Source organism: Rhipicephalus sanguineus, chromosome 4 (genome assembly GCF_013339695.2).
Source record: "Rhipicephalus sanguineus isolate Rsan-2018 chromosome 4, BIME_Rsan_1.4, whole genome shotgun sequence".
NCBI lineage: Eukaryota > Metazoa > Arthropoda > Arachnida > Ixodida > Ixodidae > Rhipicephalus > Rhipicephalus sanguineus.
This window is the reverse complement of record NC_051179.1, coordinates 7437304-7459168: the sequence shown is the minus strand read 5'-3', so window position 1 is coordinate 7459168 and position 21865 is coordinate 7437304. Positions and strand designations below refer to the sequence as shown.

At 51.3% G+C, this 21865-nt stretch overlaps 1 protein-coding gene across 1 annotated transcript in view; it reads right to left on the bottom strand.

Moving 5' to 3' along the window:
- Positions 1-21865, bottom strand: part of LOC119389333 (pre-mRNA-processing-splicing factor 8) — a 619528-nt gene that overhangs the window by 158412 nt on the left and 439251 nt on the right. The window contains exon 22 of the mRNA XM_037656539.1: positions 5999-6178. Coding sequence (XP_037512467.1) covers positions 5999-6178 — 180 coding nt within the window. The remainder of the gene's footprint in view (positions 1-5998; positions 6179-21865) is intronic.

The window sequence follows — 21865 nt, the reverse complement described above, 5'->3', positions numbered from 1 at the left end:
GCTCACTTTCCAGGTGTTTCTTTAGTTGCAAATGGCAGTGAGGGGAAAAAAAAAAAGAAACAGGAGGCAGCATGAGGACTGCGGTCACCTTTCACACGGCAACCTCTTGTGATGCCGTTCTCTGCATCTACGACTGCCTACGATGAATCAAACACTGCCTTGAAATGCGAGATGCCATAAATGCAAGAAGCGATAATGCCATGCCCACTTCGTTTTATTTTGATGTATTCGGGTTTGACCAGCAAGGACGGCTATCAACGCTCGATGCTGTCCGCGAAGCAGTGCTCGAGAAACATCGCGATTGTAGTAGATCGTTTTGTTAAGATTGCACACCGCACGCAAATGTTCCAGCTTTGTCGAGAGATAACGCCGCCACCAGCAATATCGCTGGAAAGTTCGATAGCGCCTGTATAAAAGCTGATGCGCTTGACCGCTTGTGTGTTGATGGACGGTTGACGCTCTGTTCACCGCTTTCAGTGCATACCGTGTGTATTGCTGTAAATTAACTTTCCGTTTCCCAGCCACAAGTTCAGCCAAATAAACAGTTCCATCTTGAAAACGCCGACTGCTGTCTACGTCGACGTTGAGCACAAGATGTGGGACGCCGTCCTTCCGTACGTAACCTTCGCTTACAACACGACCGTCCAAGAAACAACGCGGATGACACCGTACAAGTTGGTCTACGGAAGGAGCCCGGCGACGACACTCGACGCCATGCTACCGAACGTCACCGATGAAGAAAACCTTGACAGCTCGCCCGCCTGCGCATCAAGACCCAGCAGTACACCGACAGCCGTCGCTACAATCTTCGACAACGCTTCGTGGAATACCAGCCCGGCGACCGTGTTTGTGTCTGGACGCCGATACACCGACATGGGCTTAGCGAAAAACTCCTTCGGCGATACTTCGGGCCATACAAGGTTGTTCGACGTCTCGGCACTCTCGACTACGAGGTCATCCCGGACGGCATTACGAACTCCCAGCGACGCCGCGCACGACCTGAAGTCGTCCATGTCGTGCGCCTTAAGCCGTTTTTTTGCGCGTTAGCGAACCTGGGGACTCTACTTTTTCCTTTGTTATTGTAATTTATTTATGTAGGCACTTGTTTTTTTTCTCTCTTCTTTGTTCTTTCACAAGCATCGGGACAATGCTTTTTCAGAGGGGGGCAATGCCACGCCCACTTCTTGTTTTATTTTGATGTATTCGGGTTTGACCAGCAAGGACGGTTATCAACGCTCGACGCTGTCCGCGAAGCAGTGTTCGAGAAACTTCGCGATTGTAGTAGATCGTTTTGTTAAGATTGCGCGCCGCACGCGAATGCTCCAGCTTTGTCGAGAGATAACGCCACCACCAGCGATATCGCTGGAAAGTTCGATAGCGCCTATATAAAAGCCAACGCACTTGAACGCCTGTGTGTTGATCGACGGTCGACGCTCTGTTCGCCACTCTCAGTGCATACCGTGTGTATTGCTGTAAATTAACTTTCCGTTTCCCGGCCACAAGTTCGGCCAAATAAACAGTTTCATCTTGAAAACGCCGACTGCTGTCTTCGTCGACGTCACGACCACGTGACAATAACTTCTCATTACTTAAATATTCACTGCAACGCTCAACTCGCAGACACCACAATGTGCCGCCAAAGGTCCTCCGCCTTTTCGGTAACGGGAAAGACCGGTCGATCAATGATTACAACTTCCGCGCGATTGGGGCGATGCCGAGGTGACGGCTGGCGACAAACGTGACATTATGACTAATTGCTGACATCCCTATCACATTCATCTACAGCTATGTGCTCAGCTGCGCGTGTGGCGTAAACCATGTCGAGTGACAGTGGTACAAGCGCGTCAGGCAGCCGTTCCCAAGTTCGCCGCCGCCGCGTTGAGCGAGACTGCTTGCGCGTTGCCTGCAAAATGCTTGTTTTCGTCACGTTGAACAAACAGGCTACTCGCCGCGGCCATGCATGGTCCGTAGTGAAGCATGCACGTAGAACGCACAAACACGCACATACATTAGACTGCAAACGGCCTGGCAGTGACGACGTGAGCCGAGTATGCGATGTGCTGAATGCAACTAGCCAAATATGATCGGTTCCATGTGGCGGTACCGTGCTTCAGTGAAACTGTGCGAGTTCATGGCAAAGGTGGTTTGATTTACTCGGGATAACGCAGTGGGCGTCGCTTTTAACACCAGAAAGGCCTAACTTGTCACCGCAGGGGTTAATACCCTTTCATAAAAATGCAGAGAAAAAAAAAACGGCTTGGTCGCTAAGTGCACGTTTTAATTGGCGAGTCCATATACAACGAAGTACTCATAAAGCGACCACTTTTCGCGGCACTTTCGATTCAATATAAACGGGTTCGACTGTAATGGCGGCACCTGGTGTACAGTCGACGTCCGATTTCCCGGACGCCCGAAATTCCGGACATGCCTGATTTCCCGGACTCATCTGTGGCACCATCAAGTTCCCCATAGAGTCAATGTATTAAAAAGTCCGAAATTCCGGACGCTTATAGCCTTCGCCATCCGATTTCCCGGACTTTTTACTGTTAACCGCCGACCCAAAGTCACCACCGACGCCGCCATTTTCGTTGTTTTCATATCCTCGAACCCTCCATGCTCGCATCGCAGGTGTGGCCAGCAGCACCGCCGCACCGCGCCACGGCTGCCGTAACCTCGAAACCGCACGTGTCAATCCGTTGCCAGCCGTAGCTTAGCCAAGCCAAACCTCACGGTGTTCGTTCACACGTTGTTTTGCCAGCTCTGCAGTCGTGTCTGCGGTTGATCGTTTGCTGCTGCGTGCTATCTTCAGTCATCACGTTTCTCGACCTTCGGCAGCATCCACAGAGTTCCTAGCTGTTTCGTGCTGCGCTTTTCGTCGAGCAGAGTCGCCGTTTACAGCGATGGCACCGACTGCTCCTTCGTCTTCTTCCGCGCCTTTGAAGCGCACAAAGCCCCCTCGTAGGCTCACGATGGAGAAAAAAGCCGCCATCATTGAACAAGTCTAAAGCGGTCGGTCGCAGACAAAGGTGGGGAGGGAGTTCGGAATTTCGAAGCAAACTGTTGCAAACAGTTTGCTGTTGCAAAAACGATGCATTGGCTGAATTGCAATGGGAATCTTGTACTCCGGCCGTGACCCTCTCCATCAGCGAAAAATACCTACCAAACAGGTGCGTTTTCCCGTGCATTCGTTTTTCCAGACTGCCCGATTTTCCGGACGTTTTCGCGGTCCCTTGAGGGTCCGGGAAATCGGACGTCGACTGTATTTCAAGTGGAGAGGATGTCCTAGTTGCACGTGTCAGAGCTTGGCTATTATGCGTATTTACATTGAGAGAGATGAGTCTACATTTTCTGCATCACAGTGCAAGCGAACTGCGCTTGAACACGCTGTTTGCAAAAGAGACTAGGCACCATTAGTTGAACAAACTGCATCACAGGAAAGCTAGCTTTACAATTATGAAAAGGGCCACTGTAAAAAAAAAACAACCAAGAGACGCTGCATGCTGACAACTGCACACTGATTCCGTTACGGCTATGTTCTGAAAAATGTCAGAGACACTAAGCAATCAAACACCAGGGCGTAGAACTTAGCGTCATCAGACTCTGTGCATTTTTGTCACGTATCTCGGGAGCGCTTGCAATATGTGATGGAGTTGGGAGAGAGAGAGAGGCGGGACACCGTGGCGTCACGGCAAACACACTTTATCGGACACAGCACTGCAGACAAAATTAACACCCCAAAAAATTCACCATACAAAGTAATACATGCCAAAATGTGACACTACAGCGCAATCACTAACATCAAAATCATTCAAGCTATGCTTAGCTCACTCTAACTCGAGCGTCTGGCCACTATGGCGTTTCAGTCTGTCGCTCTACTGCTCTTCGCCAACTCCACCGAACAATGACTTTCACTTGTCCTGTGGTCTTTCTCCACGGCTCGGGTCGCGTGGCACGCGCCTTTCTCCGGCCAATGGCTTGCGTGGACGTGGCGGGAGTGCACACCATTGGGTACTTTTCCATTCCCCGCACACCATCGACGCATTCCGCCGTCCGGCACGCGCCCCGTGCCCCTTTACTCATGACAATTTTTCTGTAAGACTGCAATGACGGACTCAGACCATCGATCCAGCCGGCAAGCAGCATACTAGTGTGAGCCATATTGAATAGCAGGCTCCTCCTGCCAGAAGGAACATAACACAGCTCGAAGGACACGTCCGGTCCTGCTGTGCAAGGTTTCTCAATACAGCTCTGTGACTTTTCACAAGCTCTCAACTAGAAGCCACAACTGCCAGCCAGTGTGCGAGATAAATCTGGCATATATTTATTTATTGTTTCTGAAGCCCACAGCAATATCACAGATAGCTCTGAATGACAAGCAGTAGAGTTTCTATATGTCAGTGATCCCCATGAATTTGTTATTACACAGCGAGTTCATGTGCGTGTAATTAAGGCACAAAATATGCTGTGTCCTTTCACATCTGAAAGTCCCTTCCCAATCTTAACACGATTGCTAAACAGCAGAGCCCAAATTCGGTATGGGACATAGGAGAGCACACACACCACCTAGGTCCTGCACCAAATTTGCACTATGCAGTTTAGCATTATGAACCAATTAGCCCAGCAACAAATTCTCTTAAGATGCTTTTCCGCATGACACAACGTTATTGCGCCAAAAGTGACACAAGAAGCACTCTGCATGCGATAGACTAAGACTAGACCATGTAGTTTCTTTTTTTCTCCCTTGCTCAATCAACATGGGATTGTTAGTGCAGATATTTTCCAGCATAGACAAGCAAAAGGTATGAATTAACTGAATTAATGCAATGGAGCAGTTTGAATTAAGCAGTTTTAAAATACGTTGAACACATACTGGGCCAACCAAAACTTAGAAATTTGTTTGACTTAAAACCAAGAGTTTGAATTATTGAGAGTCTACTGTAATTGGAAAGGCCCTGCACAAGAAGATGCTGTGTTCCCCAGTGTTAAACTTGGGTAACAAATTAATTCATTCCACATGCCAATGATGTAATCCAGCTGCAGCCCACCACTGTCATGAGTAAAGGGGCATGAGGCATGTGCCGAATGTCGGAATGGCGATGGTGTGCGAGGCATGGGAAATTCCTCGATGGTATGCACCTCTGCCACATCCACGCACGTGATTGGTCGAAGGAGGGCTCATGGCACGCGACCCAAGCCGTAGTGAAACATCCAGGAAGAGAGCGGGCATTGTCCGTGGGGCACCGTTCGAAGCAGCACGAAGAAGCCAGCTTCTTACGGGTGAAGAGAGTGGCTGGTGCTGGGCCTGGAGGTGCAGCACCATGAGTCTATGTTGACCCCGGCGATGACCGAGAAAGGCTACCATGGACTTGCAGCACCCTCGTCACAGCGAATCCCGGAGCTCCTGAAATGCTCCACCTACGTTGGCAGAACGGCTTGCACCCACAGAACAGTCCCCGGGGTGCCACGTCATCAGATGGGCCGCAGACGCACTGGGAAGAAGGGACCGAAAAGGCAGCTAAGCCTAACTCGTCTGCTTCCGTGTTGGCCCTGACGAAACCGGCATCAAGTGGTTTGTCCAGTTGTTGCTGAGCATCGACGACCGCAGGACCGGAGCAAGAGCATCGACGGCGAGTGCGACGCAACACGGACGACGAGGGATTAAACTGACGCCACGCTGACCGTCCACACGAAAAGTAAGGGGGCTCCATTTTGGGCGCTACTGCGAGGCCAGTGTGGCCAGACTGCTAGTGCAGCCAGAAACTTATTTTAGCACAAGAGCATTGTTGTAGCTAGTTTAGTTACATGTATTTGTTGAGTGTGTGAATTTTGTGTGAGGTTTGGCCGTGTTGTTTAAGATAAAGTGTGTGTGCCGTGCCACCTGAGACTCTCTCAATATCCATTCCTCGCAAGTGCTCCCGAGATAACGTGACAGCCACCATGCTCTTGAAATGCAACAAAAGCATCTTTCGTGTTGTGACAATAAAAGATAAGAAGTCACCTGTTCTGTGCCAATGCCTCCTGCCGTTTCAGTGCATACTCAGCCCAAACACGCTGAGAATCGATGAATTCACTCTCCCAGGGCTGAATGTAACGGTACAAATTTGGGATCACTTGGTCTTCATCATGGCTCATGCCTGATCGAAAGTGTGTGATGCCCACATCAGTCTGCTTCGACCACCTGTTCAAAATGAAAAATAAACCTTTCATGAAAAATATCACCCAAATAAGAACTTCAAATTCAGATGGCAGACAGTGCAAACTAAATTTTCTGCAAAGAAGATATCCTAATGCGCATGACTAAGTCTACTGTTGGCATTGCAATTCTTAAGTTGTGACATGTAAAGCTAAAGAAACTGCCTAATACAGTTCCCGTCCAATTTTTCAGAGCTCCTAGGGATCACGAAATTATTTGAAAAATTGGGTACAGTGATGTGATTAACTGAAGCTGTTTTGGAGCAGGCTTTTGGAGCAGCAAAAAGTGCGTTTTGGAGCAGGTAAAAGGGCTTTTGGAGCAGCCAAAAACGAGTTTGGGAGCAGGGAAAACAGGTTTTGGAGCAGCTAAAAGCTCACTGCCAAGTGGAAAAATGAACCGTGTGAAACAAAACAGACAAATAAGGAGGAACTCTTCTGAAATAAAAAGTTCTGTTCAATAATGGGTGTTTGCATAACACCATTGGATCACCTAACAGCCCCGTAAGCGTAAACACTGGCGTTGCGGTCTTATAATGGCTTAGGGTGGCCAAACAAACAACGCAGGTAGGGTTTCCCAACTACAGTAGAATCTCGGTGATACGAATCTGCAGGGGGAGCGACAATATATGTATCGGCCAAAATTTCGTATCATCAAAAAACTAGCAAAACCTGTTTCCAAACCACGATATACGCACAAAACATTTATTTCCGTCAAAAGAACTCGCGTACGCCTTTCTGGGACACACGTGAACGGACCAATAAGGGACGGCACAGCTGGCTGCCGCGAAAGCGCGCGTCAAAGCTTCCCGTGAGGCCAACTGAAAACTAAAGGCCCGAACACATGTACGCGTTGCAGCGCGTGACTTTTTGACGCGGCGTTGCGCCCTCTCCCTATGGAGAGGGAGGGCGCGCAGCTTCGCGTAGCCGCGCGCCCTCTCTGCCCATAGGGAGAGGGTGCGGCGCCGCGTCAAAATGTCACGCGTTGACGCGCTGCAACGCCTACGTGTGTTCAAGCCTTAAAGGGACACTAAAGGCAAATATTAAGTCGACGTTGATTGTTGAAATAGCGGTCCAGAAACCTCGTAGCGCTGCTTTTGTGCCAAGGAAGTGCTTATTTTGAAATAAAATCACGTTTTTAGTCGTCCGCATCGCGTTAGCGCGCTTCAAATCTCCCGCCTGAAAATACGACTCTCATACGTCACTGCTGCCGTGCCCAACGTTGCCCGCTTTTACTGCGCGGCCGCCGACACTAGTAGCAGTCAAGCGGAAGTAGCGGGACCCACAGTAGCAACAACGGCGCTGCGGCAAAGACTTGCTCGGATGGGCACATTCAAAGCCGTCACCAAGTTGCGGTTGGTCTCGTAATCCTCAGTACGAAAGTGCAGCGAGTACACACGCAGAGGTTTTGACTGTTTAGCACACTGGCGCAATGGCATGACACTAAGCCACTTCGTGCGTAAGGGTTCATTCCGCGGCACCCAGTGAAAAGACACACCGGTTTCCTTGCTGCAGCGCTGGCGTTGTGCACCATTCGGGCATCCGGCAGTATCACACGCATGCGGCATTTTGTCGAACTTCCTGTCAGAGCGACTTTCACGAGCGCGCAAAACACGCACGGCAGTACGCGATCCCGAAACTACCACTGAGACGGGCGAGGCGCAGTTCGGCGAAAACGGAACCTTTGAACCACGCGCGCCGTTCCCCATGGCAACGCCACGGAGGTTTTGTTTTCCATGAATCAAGCGGAAACGAACAAACAGCATTTTATTACGTCTTTTGATGCTCGGAATGTTCTTTTTTTACTGCTGCTAGTTCGATTACTAGTGATTTATTGTAGGCCGACTTCCCTACGTCATTGGGATCACTTCGAAAATGTCCCACTCGTGGCGCTCATCATGTGATACATTTAGCTTAATTTCTCGGTAAGTAGGGCACTGCTGTTGATAATATTGCCGTTTTAGAAGTTGTCATACATTGGGCTTTCACTCTGACATAAATTGTTATTTGCCTTTAGTGTCCCTTTAAGTGGAGTCCGCTCCATCATAGTAAGAAGCGAAGATCGACATGAACGCCGAAAGGCTTCGTGCCAGGGGCATAGGCAGAAATTTTTTTCGGGAAGGGGGGGGGGGGCTGGCTACGTTACTGCTTCGTGCCTTTTTTTTTTTTACGCCTTTAATCTACCCCTGCGTTAGCCGCGTACCTTCGGAGCTCGCAGTCGCTATCGATGATCGCGTTGATAGCGACTGTGGTTTCGTGCCCGGCGGTTGCAGCAAACGGTAGTTTGGTTTTCAATCCGCCTGCGCTGGCCGCGCACGTGCTTCAAAACTACGTCGTTTGTTGCTATCTATAATCGAATCTGCCGCGGTTTTGTCTGCGGCGTTTGCGGGAAGCAGCATCGCTTGGACTGGGTGGGCGTTGAACGCGTGTGCACTTTCGGAGTTCCGTCAGTTTCGCCGTCGCCATACACGATAGTGTCAAGAGCGACCGCGGTTTCGCCCACAGCGGTTGTGGCAAACGATAACCACAGTTCTGACAGTGGGGCTCTTCGATTTTCCACTTCTGGCTACCCGCGGGCTGCCAGAGCCAGCCAGAGCGCGCTCGTTTTTCTCGGGTTGCTCCGACCCCCCCCGCGGTGCACTTCCGGTTGGCGTTCGTTTTTCTCGGGTTGGACGGTTCTGGCGACCCGCGGGGAGCCCGAGGGTCGCCAGAACCTTCCAGGACAATTTAGTCGTGGAAGCTCTCTGGAAGGTTTCGGGCTAGCAGACGCCGAAAAGAGACGATATGCGCTCGCCGCCATCTTTGTGAGGACTCGACGGATTGCAATGCGGGCGCTTGCGGACTACACCTTTGCTTGTCCTTACGCTCGGGCCGCTCGGCGCAGTTCCGCCGTGCGAGATGGCGCGATTACGAGTGGCGGCGAGCATTTGGAGCTAATGTTTATTGCTTTTCTTACGTGTCCCGTGAAGTTTCCTTCCGTGAACAACGCGGCGAACTGTGGCGTTCTAACCATTCTAACTGCGTCGTGCACATGTCCCAAAAGTTATGTACACGTTCGTACGAACGCATGAATACCCCTTTCGAGTTTATTTTTTCGTAGTAGTATTCGATTGTGGTGTCGTGTGTGCTTTATGTGCATTTAGCTGAGACGATTGTGATCGAACTACCTATTTCGCTCCATCGTATGTTTGCGTGCGTGAACCCCGTCAGAACTTAACTATTTCAACTAGGTCTTCGATGTTGATAAAATGCACTGATCGAATAAAAGCGATCGCGACATTGTTTTTTGTGTGATCCTCGTTGGTCGCGAACGGCGTGCGAGCGTACTTCGATCTACGGGCCAGTATATGAGGTATGGTATTATGTTATGCTACGAGGCGTCGATGTGAAAAAACGAAGATGTATTCAGAAATGTATACATCCTTTTGTTGCTTATTTCATCGTCGGCTTTGTCTTTTTCCACCTCTTAGTAATAATTCCATGCAGTATGTACGCGGTTATCACCTATAGTAGCTCAAATAAAAGCTGAGCTAGTACATGAGATTTTTGGAGTGCCACTTAGGACTGGAAAAGAGGCTCAGGCAACATCTGCCAAAACGAGTCGAAGACGCGTCACACAGAAGTTTATTTTGGATATAACGCGCACTCGTGGCACCCATACCGCCGCATGTCTCAAGTTATGACAAAATGCAAGCTGGTCAACGCGTGTGTGCGACGTAGTACGCGATAGATCTCCTCGAGCTCATTTGGGGACACGATCACTTTCGCGAGATTTTCGCGTCGTGTTGTGCAGCGACTGTTACACGTACTAAGCAGACGTGAGCTGGTTAAGCCACTAGCGGCGCGGTAGCTCACCTTGCATCGCTTTCGTGGCGCCGTGCGCCAGCTGGCTGTTTTGTTCGCGGACGGGGCGAGTTGCGCACGATTTTGCGAACGTACGTGATCGTATCCCAAATCCGTATGCTCGAGAATATCACTTCAGCTCTTCAGCAAACCTAGCCACATATTTTCAAGCGGGCAATGCAGAAAAACCAACGCGCACGCGGCGCAAAGTTTCGTTGGTGCCACGGCGGTAGCGTTTGTTTACGTTTACGCTGGCTGTCCCAGCGTTCGATTTTGTAATCTTGGGGCAGCTTCGCGTTGTCTCGGGCTTCCCACACATGTGACCAAGACGCTGCTTCCTGTCCCGACCGGAACTTGCTGGCTGACCCTCTGGCTATCTCTGGCTGCCAGAGAACTGCCAGAAGTCCGAAAATCGAAGAGCCCCAGTGTGCGCACTAGCCGCGCGCATACTTCCGAAGCTACGGCATTCTGCTCTCGCCCGTTGCTCGACGGCTGGGGCATTTCACGAATCTGTATCAGCAGGTTACGTTTACATCAACGCCTCCTACATTGGTTTACTGTGGGTTCGCAAAAAGCCTGGATCGGATTGGGTTGCAATTTTTCTCAAGTCCAAATACATCTGATGTGCAGGTCTTCGGAGTTTTCAACACACCTGCTGAATTCTGGTGCTGCTTCGTGGCCTCAATGTGCCACTTGCAGGGGCGTAGCCAGAAATTTCTTTCGGGAGGGGTTCAACCATACTTTATGTATGTTTGTGTGTGCGTTTGTATGTGTGTGTGTGTGTATATATACGCAAGCAAAACTGAAAAATTTCGGGGGGGGGGGGGGGTTGAACCGCCCAACCCCCCCCCCCCCCTTGGCTACGCCCCTGGCCTCTTGCTCGTAGCATGTCGCTTTATCGCTGCAAAACCATGCTGTTCAATGCAAAATCCAATGCCATCGCTGTCTTGGCGACACCAAGATGATATAGTGTCACCATTTTTGTCCATCTTGTTCAAGATGTCGACATTGTCCGTGTGACCGTGGTATAACACTGGTTCGAGTAGCAGAACTTAAAAAAGGGGGCAAAAATAAGACAGTCATGGACGCCGCTGTACTAACAGCTGAAACTTTACTTCTGTGTTGCTGCGGCGGTGCGGTCACACCAGTTCGCGGCGAGCCGCTCCTTCCAAGGTGCATTTTTGGGGGGTCACGCCAATTTACAGCAGTCTGAAGAGGGTTATGTCGGCCCCCAAAAGCCTGAGCAAGCCAAACCAGCGCTTAACTAGCCTACCCATCAATCTGCGTCCAGTCAGGTCCCCCAGAAAGCGCCGGGCAGCGTGTCGCGAAAAGTGATGCACGAACCCATTCCTCTCGCGGCACGAAAATTTTGCCGCGCGGTAGCTTTGGAGTGTCGCGTTTTGCCGGCGGCGGCGCGCTGCGCACGTTTTTCCGCTAGTGTGCTTATAGTTTGGCGCAGAACAGCAGAGATGTAGCAGGATGTAGCAGGTTTCACGTCTTGGCGCAGTTTGGCGCAATTGGCGCAGCTATCACATCACTGGGTAGTCCGACAAAACAAATTCATGCTTTTTAATGTTGCTCAAGAAGTTCAATCACGACAGCCACATCTGTAATAGTTTTCAAGGCTTGCCAAATGAAACCCGAACAGTGGCAGCCATTCGCAATGGTATAGTGCGCGCCCTGTAGTCATCACCATTGACAGGCGCGCACATCTGGTTTGGCAGCACTGCGCATGTCTACAGTGATGACGAGACGGCGCACACTAACCATTGCGAATGCTTGCTGCTGTTCAGGTCTCATTTGACGCCGATAGTACACTTATCAAGAACTTCATATGCACTTGTGAACATGTTCGGTACCTGCTGGTAACCTCGCATAACCATGCCTCAACTATAATTGGTAAATTTGCATTTAGTGATGAGTGTCGCCGATACCAGCAAAGTGGGGGGAAATTTATAGCTCTCTGAAAGGAGCACTATGAAACTATGACATTTGATGTCCATTCTAACATGGGCATGCACTTCACGTTCAGCTTCTTGCCCGCTTTGCAGCCGTGTCTTGAAAAAAGTGTTTCAGAGACGCTTTCGACAGCAAATGCACGCAACCGTCCCATTATTATTCTTTTATGCTGCACAGATAACAACCACACTTGGTGAGCAGGTTCTTTAATGAACCACCAATCCTAAAAAACTCAATTCTGAAAATGCATATTTTTTTTTCTAAGGTTGTTTCTTTTTTTGGCCCCGCATCTCCCTCCCTTAAAATGCAGTGTTCGCTGCCACATGGAGCTGATCGTTACCAGTTGTGTGTAGCATGTCTCCTATTAAGCTCATGCTGTCACTGACAGAGAGCTTGCTATATTGTACCCGTGCGTTTGCATGAGTATTCAGCGTGCCCATTTCGTTCCTAACCACACAGGGGTGCGTGCTCCCATGCCAATTTTGGTCTACACAAAGTTAAGGAGGTGATCATGAGAGCTCCCAGACGTAGGCAGCTAGATACAGTCAAACCTTGTTACAACGAACACATTAACGAACATTTCAGATTAACCAACTTTTAAAAAATCCCGTGCCAACTGCTTATAGTTTCAATGTAAAAATATTTCACCACTACGAACTTCAGAATAATGATCGTTATTTAATTCCCGTGTCATTAATAACACCTCAGTACTACGCACTTATATCCCGAAATGCGAGGATTCTTAGATTTCAGTGTATCGGTCATGGCAGTTGGAGCTGTAAGCTAGCAGACGATGCAGCGCGAAGAGCGGACGCCCTCCCGCAAGAACCTGAGATGGCGCGGGAGGAGAAAGACGCGGGCAGAGGGCTCTTATTTATTTTTTTCCCCCCTCCCTTGTGGAGGCGACAACGCATCAGGTTTTGTAAGCGGAGTACCGAGAAACATGGGCTCGGAAAACCTGAGACTGTGCGGGCGAAGAAAAAAAAAGTACTAATAGCCAACGCTGAAGTGGGCCTTTTCTTTTTTCCTGTTGCGGAGGCGACGACAACACATCGCGTTTTTCTTGCTTGCTTTATCAGTTGTTCGCGTGCTGTCACCGGTATCAGCCCTCTCTATCCTGTTTTTTTTTCTGCGTATTTTATTGTGTTGGAAGTGCGTGCCAGCGTTCGTGTTGCCATGAGCTCAACAACTCCTACGGAGAAAAAGCAGAAGCAGTTTTCTTTGAGTGAGAAAGTAGACATTCTTCGTGAAGTAGAAGACTGGAAGAAACAAGCCATCGTGGCTAAAGAATGTGGAGCGGTGCGGTAGACAATCGCCAAGATTCTCAAAGATAAAAAGAAGACCTTCAAGCAACAGCACGAATCTCAGCTTGCCCCATCAAAGAAGCGACTCCGGTTTGGCGATTTTCAGAATATTGACGCAGCAGTGCTCACTTGGTTTAAAGACATGAGAGCACAGAATGTGCCCGTGTCGGGCCCAATGCTGCAGGAGAAGGCGCGGAAGCTCGCTGCAATTCTTCAGGTCACCGGCTTAAAAGCGTCTTTTGGCTGGCTCCACCGTTTTCACCAACGAAACGGCGTAACCTGGCAGACTGTGTCTGGTAAGGAAAGTGCAGCTGATGAAGCACTTGATGAAGCAAAGTTTCCACGAAATGGTCAAGTCCTACGCGGAGGCTGATATTTTCAATGCAGACGAGACGGCCTGTTTTTATCAGCTGCTCCCGGACAAGACAATGCATTTTATAGGAGAACAGTGCAAAGGCAGCAAGAAGTCGAAGCTTCGAGTCACCATGCTGTATTGCTGCAATGCAGATTACACTGAAAAGCTGAAGCCTCTTGTGATCGGGAGGTTTTCGAAGCCGCGCTGAATGAAAAACGTAATGTTGCTGCAGTGCCAATATCGGGCGAATCAGCGTGCCTGGATGAGCCACGAGCTTTTTTCCGAGCGGCTGCTGACGGTAGACGAAAAGAAGAGGAAGGACGGGCGGCACATTTTAATGATTGTCGACAACTGCTCGGCACACATTGTGAACATTCGGCTTACTAATAAGAGTCTTGAGTTCCTGCCGCCAAACTGCACATCAATACTTCAGCCACTGGACCAAGGCATAATAAAGAGCGTGAAGTCGCACTTCCGGAAGCGCCTTGTTCAGCGGGTGCTCATAAACCTGCGCCTACAGCGCTCGACAGCCATCAACGTCCGAGAGGCTGCGGAAATGCTTACAGGCACATGGTGGAGTGTCACATCCACTACCATTCAAAACTACTGGAAAAAGGCCGGCATGATGAGAACAGATGGCCAACCACAAAGTGATGAACCGGCATCGGAGGGAAGTTCCAGCAAGCTCTGGAGCAAGGTGGCCGAGCAGCTAGCCGTCGATCCCTCAGTCACATTTGACTGACATAACTTGACATGACATGACATGACAGACAGACAGACAGACAGACAGACAGATAGATAGGAACGCTCAGAGTGCCAAAGGTTCGCTAAGAAATGCTTCGCATTTAAAAATCCTTGCTTTGTGTCGTTGCGTTTAGAGTTCGGACTGCATATGTGGGGCCACTTCACATATGGAGTGCGCTATTCATTTTCGACGCCGTGTGCGCATGTGGTTTCACTGTGCGCACATGGAGCAGCCCCTGACGACGTGCACCTTTGCGATTTTTAGAGGCAAAGCACTTTAGGGTCTCGACTTGTCAGTGGTGCATCATATTCTGCTGTCGCCACGTGCATCGTCGTGACCCATTTGCTTGCTTGCTTGCATCGCCATGTCCTGTCCATTCGCTTGAGTGCACGAGAGGGCACCACCGCCTCAGTGCTCGCCGTGTGGCGAGAGAGAGCGAACAGCGCACGTCGACTATGGAAACGCTCTTTCTGCAATGAACGCTGAACTACCCGCTTGCAAGGAATGAGAACACGCCCTCACCCACGAGAGACAACGCCGACGCACGCAGTGTCTGCGAGCGAGTTTCTTGAAAAAAAAAAAAAACCGACTGCTCGCGCTGCGCAACCGTTCACCGGCCACCCTATACAGTCAAACACAGATATATCGAACTCGAAGGGGATCACGAATTAGTTCGATATACGAAAAATTTGATTAAAAAAAATACAGGCCCCGAGACCTTACCAGTGGCGGACAATCACCTACAATCGGCGCATTCAAGAATGACAACTAATTCCACATACACGATGCAACATAATGTTTTATTTGCGCAAAAAGAATTGCTTATCTTGTCCTGCTTCTTCGTCTTCGAAATAAAGTTGAAGAGGCTGGCCTCGATCTTATCGAGGCCATCCAGGTGCGACAGCCCGGTTCACTCCATGTCGCCGCAAAAACGGCGAATCGAGCGGAATGCTGCCGCCACTTCAGCGGCGGGGTACGCACATGTAGCCGCCGTCTCATCCGGACGATCTTCATCGCCACTTGAGCTGTTGGCCTGGGCATCCTGGGTCCCTGTGACTGCAGCTACAATGTCCTCCTCAGCGAGGCTCGCAACAGCCTGAACATTGCAGTCCGCTTCCACAAAATCGTCCGCAGACACCTCGGGTGGAACGGCAGCCGGGAAGACGGACGACAACTCACGAAATGCGTCGTCTGTGCGCTTGTCGTCGCGGTCTTCACCGGTTTCCTCATGTTCCGGCATCATGAAGCCCGCCTTCCGGAAGCAGTTGGCCACTGTGTCCGTCTTCGCGTCTCGCCAGGCGCCCGTCACCATTGGAATGGCACCAAGCAGTCAATCTTCAGCTCGGTGCCCATGCAGAGGTTGACCAGCAGCCTATCAAGGAGTCGCCTCCTGTAGCCCACCTTGAAGGACTTGATGATGCCCTGGTTGAGCGGCTGAAGCTTTGCTGTCGTGTTGGCCGGCAGAAACTTCAGCTCGATGTTGTCGCGTGGTTAGTGCCGCAGGGGCACGGGCACGCAGAGACTCACGCGTACACGCTGCTGGCCCGAACGAAAGTGGAACCCACACTTTATTGGGGCACGAACATATATCATGCACTCAAGCAAAAGGGGGCGCCACGCTCCAGTGGCGGCCTAATCAAAGGGCTGAATTGTGGCGACCTCTACATCTCCCCCCTTGAGAAAGTCCGATGGGAGGATGGAGGACGCCAAACACATTGCAATGTCACAAGTTCAAACGGCGCGGCGGTACAACGCACCGGCCATAACGGGTTAGTGTAACACCATCACTACGGTCCCTGGCTGCTGGGGAATGTTGCAAAGGCAGCCCTTGTAGGATCGCATGTCCCACGCTGTTGGCAGGCTGAGGTTCCTGAAGAGCTTGCTGCGGTGGCGATGGTTGCTGTGCAGCTGTTGGCAGCGATTCCTCACCGGAGGCGGAAGGCACGAAAGTCACTAGGTGACGGCGATTGCGCTGTAGAACACCACCTCGATCAGTTTCAACCACGTAGCTTCTTGGCCTTTGCCCCGGGCTGAGGACCGTAGCTTGCACTTGGTCAGGGCGCACCCACACAAGCTGACCCGTTTGGAGAAGTGGCAGGTCTCGAGCTCCGTGATGCCTATTGTAGTCGTCAGTCTGCTTACACTTGTAGGCTACATTCTTGGCGACGACATCTTTCCTAGGCGGCCAGTTGGGACGTAGCTGGGAGTTTTGCTTCGGGACTCTGGTTCTCACCTGACGTCCCATCAACAGCTGGGCTGGACTGAAGCCATCGACTCCCGGAGTGTCCCGATAACTGAGCAAAGCGAGGTGAGGGTCTTTGGACTTGCGAAACAGGTCCTTGACTGTCCGTACCATCCTCTCTGCCTCTCCGTTTGACTGGGCGTAGTGTGGGCTACTGGTCGCATAGTTGAAGCCATAAGACGCTGCAAATGCCGGAAACTCTTGCGACGAGAACGGTGGGCCGTTGTCCGACCAGACGTCTTGTGGGATTCCGTGGCGTACGAAGATGCTCTTGGGAGCATCAATGACTGCCCGAGCTGTAGTGCTTCTCAGGGTCACCACCTCGGGGAACCTCGAGTAGTAGTCCACCACCAGGAGGAACGTCTGGCCATTGAGATGGAACAAGTCCATTCGCAGAAATTCCCAGGGACGTCCAGGTAGAGCTGTGGAGACTAGGGGTTCTGCAAGACTCACCCGGGTGGAAGCGCACTGTTCGCAGTTGGTGACGAGAGAGGCGATGTCTGCTGAGATACCCAGCCACCAAACCGACTCCTGAGCTAGGGCTTTGGTCCTGTTGATGCCCTGATGGCCTTCGTGCAACAGCGTCAAGACCGCTGGCCGAAGAGACGATGGGATGACAATCCGGGGGCCTTTCAGCAGGATACCGTCGCAGACAGAGAGCTCGTCCGCCACGGAGGCGTACTTCGACACATGCAGAGGTAGCTTGGCCTTTCGTGGCCAACCTTGCTGGCAGAAGGAGATGAGGGCCTTGCACTCTCCATCGGATTCTTGTGCCTGTCGTACATCTTCGGGGCGGAGTGGATGCCCTGTGGGTGATACGTGATAAGGTATCTGCTGTTGCTAGCAATTTTCCTGGCACGTGCAGCATGCGAAACTGGTACTGCATTGTCTTGAGCCGTAGTCTCTGAATACGAGGCGGCAACATATCCAGTTCCATCTTGCCCATAAGTGAAACGAGAGGCAGGTGGTTGGTCTCGACGTCGAAGGTGATGCCACGGACAAACTCGTCAAACCTTTGGATAGCCCACATCGTTGCCAAAGCTTCTTTTTCAGTCTGGCTGCAACGCTGTTCGGTACTCGTCATTGACCTCGAAGCGAATGCGACTGGGCGACGCTCTCCCGAGGGTTGAGTCTGCAGCAATACTGCGCCGAGTCCGAAAGAACTTGCATGTGCAGACACTGTCGTGGCATACGACGGGTGGTACTTGGCGATGCACCTGCCTGACGTCAATTTCTTTGACCTTCTTGAATGCTGCCTCTTGCTCATGCTGCCACACCCAGCTCGCAGACTTGTTCAGCAAGGCTCTGATGGGTGCTGTGACGTCCGAGATGTGTGGCAGGAATCTGGCGAGATGATTCACCATTCCAAGCAGTCGTCTAACACCGGCGATGTCAGTGGGAGCTTCCACAGCTTTGACTGCTTCGACCTTGCTTGGATCCGGCCTGATACCCTTAGCTGAGACGACAACTCCGAGGAAGGAGACCTCAGATACCCCAAAGCGACACTTGTCCTCGTTCAATGTGATGCCTGCTTTTGCAAGGCGAGATAGCACCTGGCTCAGTCTGGTGTCATGCTCCTGGCGGGTGCGTCCAAAAACCAGGATGTCATCTATCATGTTGGCGACCCCTTCTTGGCCCTCCAGGATTCTTGCCATCTGATTCTGGAAGTACTCGGGAGCGGAGGTGATGCCAAAGGGGAGCCGGCAAAAGCAGTATCGGCCATATGGGGTGATGAATGTCGTCAGCTCTTGAGAATCGGCAGAAAGCTTCACCTGGTGGAAGCTTGCGGTCGCATCCAGCCTTGAAAAAACCGTTGCGTCACCGAGGAGGCCTAGGACTTGCTCAACCGTTGGCAAAATATGACGTTCGCAGAGGACGACTTTGTTAAGTTGAGTCAAGTCGACGCATAGCCGGTAGGAACCATCGTCTTTCCTGACGACAACGAGACCAGAGCAACATGGAGTTGGCTTGTCGATCCTGCGGATCACGCCTGCGCTTTCCAATTTGTCCAGCTCGCGGCGGACGACCTCGAGCAGCGGGATGGGGATCCTGCGGGTCGCGCTCAGCGAGAAGGGCACGGCATCGGGTTTCAGCCGAATAACGTACCCGTCCTTGAGAGTGCCTAATCCCTTGAAGAGCTCGGCGTGCAGCGTTGCTTTGGGAGTTTTGAGTTCGTCAAGAAATTTCACAACTTTCAGGTCTTGGAGCGCTGGCAGTCCTAAAAGAGGCACAGTGAGTGACTGGATTACGTATAGGCGCTGGCAGCTTGTTTTCCCTTGCCACCGAAGTAGTGCCAGATATGAGCCTAGCACACGAAGTGGCTGTCCTCCAGGGCCGGCGAGCAGACTGTCGACTCGGTCGAGCTTGGCAGGCAGCGTAGGGAAGTCGCTGGGTACAGCAGTTACTTCGGCGCCGGAGTCGACTTTGAACTGCGCTGTGTAGTTGTCAACGGTCATGTCGACGAACTTTGCAGCGGCGGGCGTGCTGACGGCATGCAGGTGAACGGAGCCGAGCTTGTTCTGCTGGTGCTTCCGCGAGCGGCAAACTTCGGCGAAGTGGCCTTTCTTTTTGCAGAAGTTGCAGGTAGAGCGTCGAGCCGGGCAGTCCTAACGTCGGTGAGGCGCGCGGCCGCAGAATTCACACGTGGACGGCTCGCGAGAGCGCTCGGCTGGCGGCTGCGACGTAGTAAACTTAGCACCGGAGCGGCGACGAGAGGCGAACTTGCTGGCTTGCGCGGCGTCGAGGTTGAGCTCGCGTGCGTGCTCGGTGCGGTTCTGGGTCAACTCCTTCTCTTTGTCGGCGTCTTCGGACTGACGGGCCTGTGTCCATGCCTCCTTGAGCGTCAGCTTCGCGTTTCGGCACAGCTGATCCGAGAGGCGAGAGTCACGGAGGCCGACGACGAAGAGGTCGCGTACGAGCCTTTCCTCGACAGCAGCTGACGGGTAGTTGCAGCGCTTCACCATCCTGCAAAGTTCCGCGTAGTATGTGTCGACGCTTTCGCCGGGTAGCTGAACACGCCTGTGGAACCGCGACGACTCGTAGAGCTCGTTGGCCGGGTGCACGAAGTGCTCAGTGAAGCGGGCGGCAACAACTTGGTACGAGGCGAGCGACTTGGCATCGAGCGAGAACGTCTCGAGGAGCGGACGTGCCTCCGGGCCCATGCAGTACAGTAGTGAGCGTACTTGCACGTCTTCCGACGCTTTTATCAGTCCCGAAACCGCCGCGAAGTCTTCGTAGCGGCTGAGCCATGTCGACCAGGTTGCCGGGTTCGCGAAGTCGAATGGTGCCGATGGCTGAAGGTTGACGCGGTACAGTTTCGGCGGCTGGCCGGTCTCGAGGTCCATCGTGCTGCCGTTCCGTCGTGGTAAGGCCTAGGGCTGGGGGGCATTATTCCCACGCTCCGAACTTCTTGTCACGCAAAGTCATCCCACTTCTGACACCATGTCGCGTGGTTAGTGCCGCAGGGGCACGGGCACACAGAGACTGACGCGTACACGCTGCTGGCTCGAACGAAAGTGGAACCCACACTTTATTGGGGCACGAACATATATCATGCACTCAAGCAAGTAACAGGGGGCGCCACGCTCCAGAGGGGGCCTAATCAAAGGGCTGAATTGTGGCGACCTCTACAGATGTTTTTGAGCTTGCAGGGGAGCACGCACGCAAAAGAGGAATGCGGTGGTATGCGACAACTCACGGAAGTGAACTGCACCATCAAAGCGCTCGCGATCAATTGCATGGCGGCGATGGCTACTCGGGCGCGCAGGCAGTGTTGCCATCTCAGTTGTTAAGAATTCCACCAAAATGGGTAATGAAATCCGCTAGAATCCACTAAAATTTCCCCAAAACCACGAAGTTATCCGCTAAAGCACTAACAAGTATTTTGTAGGACCCTAAAAGAAGCATGAATACAAAATTGCTGAAAACAAACATAATTTACTAACACATTTGTAGGAATACAAGATATCACAGTATTTTCAATTTTCTTCACGGAACACTCACTCTGACTGCGACGCTCAGTCTCTCAGTGCACGCACAAAGGCGTAAAAGTCTCAAAGTGTGAATAGATCGTCATCATCACAATCTGGGCTACAGTCTCCCACTTGGCCGAGCTCTGGCTGGTGTGGAGCACCTGTTGAACGTGAGGGCTTACTCACGCTCACATACCGAGTTCCGATGAGTCGGATAGTTTTCTCTGGCAGCTCATAGTCGAAGCACCCCTTTTTGTGTCTTTTCAGCCCAGCTCTGATGACCATGATGGCGTTAACTGTGCTAGGGGAGAGCCTGTTTCGGAGATTTGTCTTCAACAAGTTCATCTGGCTGAACGATCGCTCAACTTCAGCACTAGAATAAGGTACCGTATTTTCCGGTGTATAAGACGCACCTTTTTTCCTAGATTTTCGCTGGTGCGTCTTATACAACGGTGCGTCTTATATACGCAAAAAGTCACGATTCTGCGAGACCAATTTGTTTATATTTAATTTATGAGTACGATAAACTGAGCTCGAGAGCATTCGTAAAAATATATCTAATTTTGTTGTAACAATGAAGCGGCTGCGATCTTAGGTGTCAGCTACTTGCTGTTCAAGCAGCGCGGCGACCACGGAGATTACGGCCGCAATAAAAGCCACCACTGTCGCGTGCCCCATAGTACTGTTTGAATTGTTTGTTCTTAAACGAAGAATTAAACCCACAGAACTGAGGCAGTAAATAAAAAAGAGCACCACAACGGTCCATAGTAACGTTGTAGCGCCCACAATATCAGTTACAAAAGCGAAAGTACCACTTCATTATCATCATCATGAGTTTCCGTGTGAGACGTCGCTGCAGTCCAGCAGTAGTCGCAGCTTCCGGCTTCCGGTCGCCATTTACGTTTTGTATGCGTGTGTAGGTGGTATCCGACGATCGTGTGATAACCGTGCGGCGCGTTCGTTGTTTATGTGTTCTCGCCAAGTCTGGTAATGCCCTAAAGGTATGGTAGCCACCATAGTACAGGCAGTGCCAACGATGTGCTTCAAGGTGCTTACAATGCTGCGTAAAAGTTACTCAGAGGCTGACGACGGTAACCCAGCGATGCTGTCAACCGAGGCGGAAGAACTTTTGACAGTGCGCCGGAGGATGTGGCTTCAAATCCAGTAGAATAAATAGTGGTTTTCTGCGCCTTAATAAAACTGCTGCTTACAGATATTCAGTGCCGTGCGTGACTACGCATTTCGCAATTGCGTGGG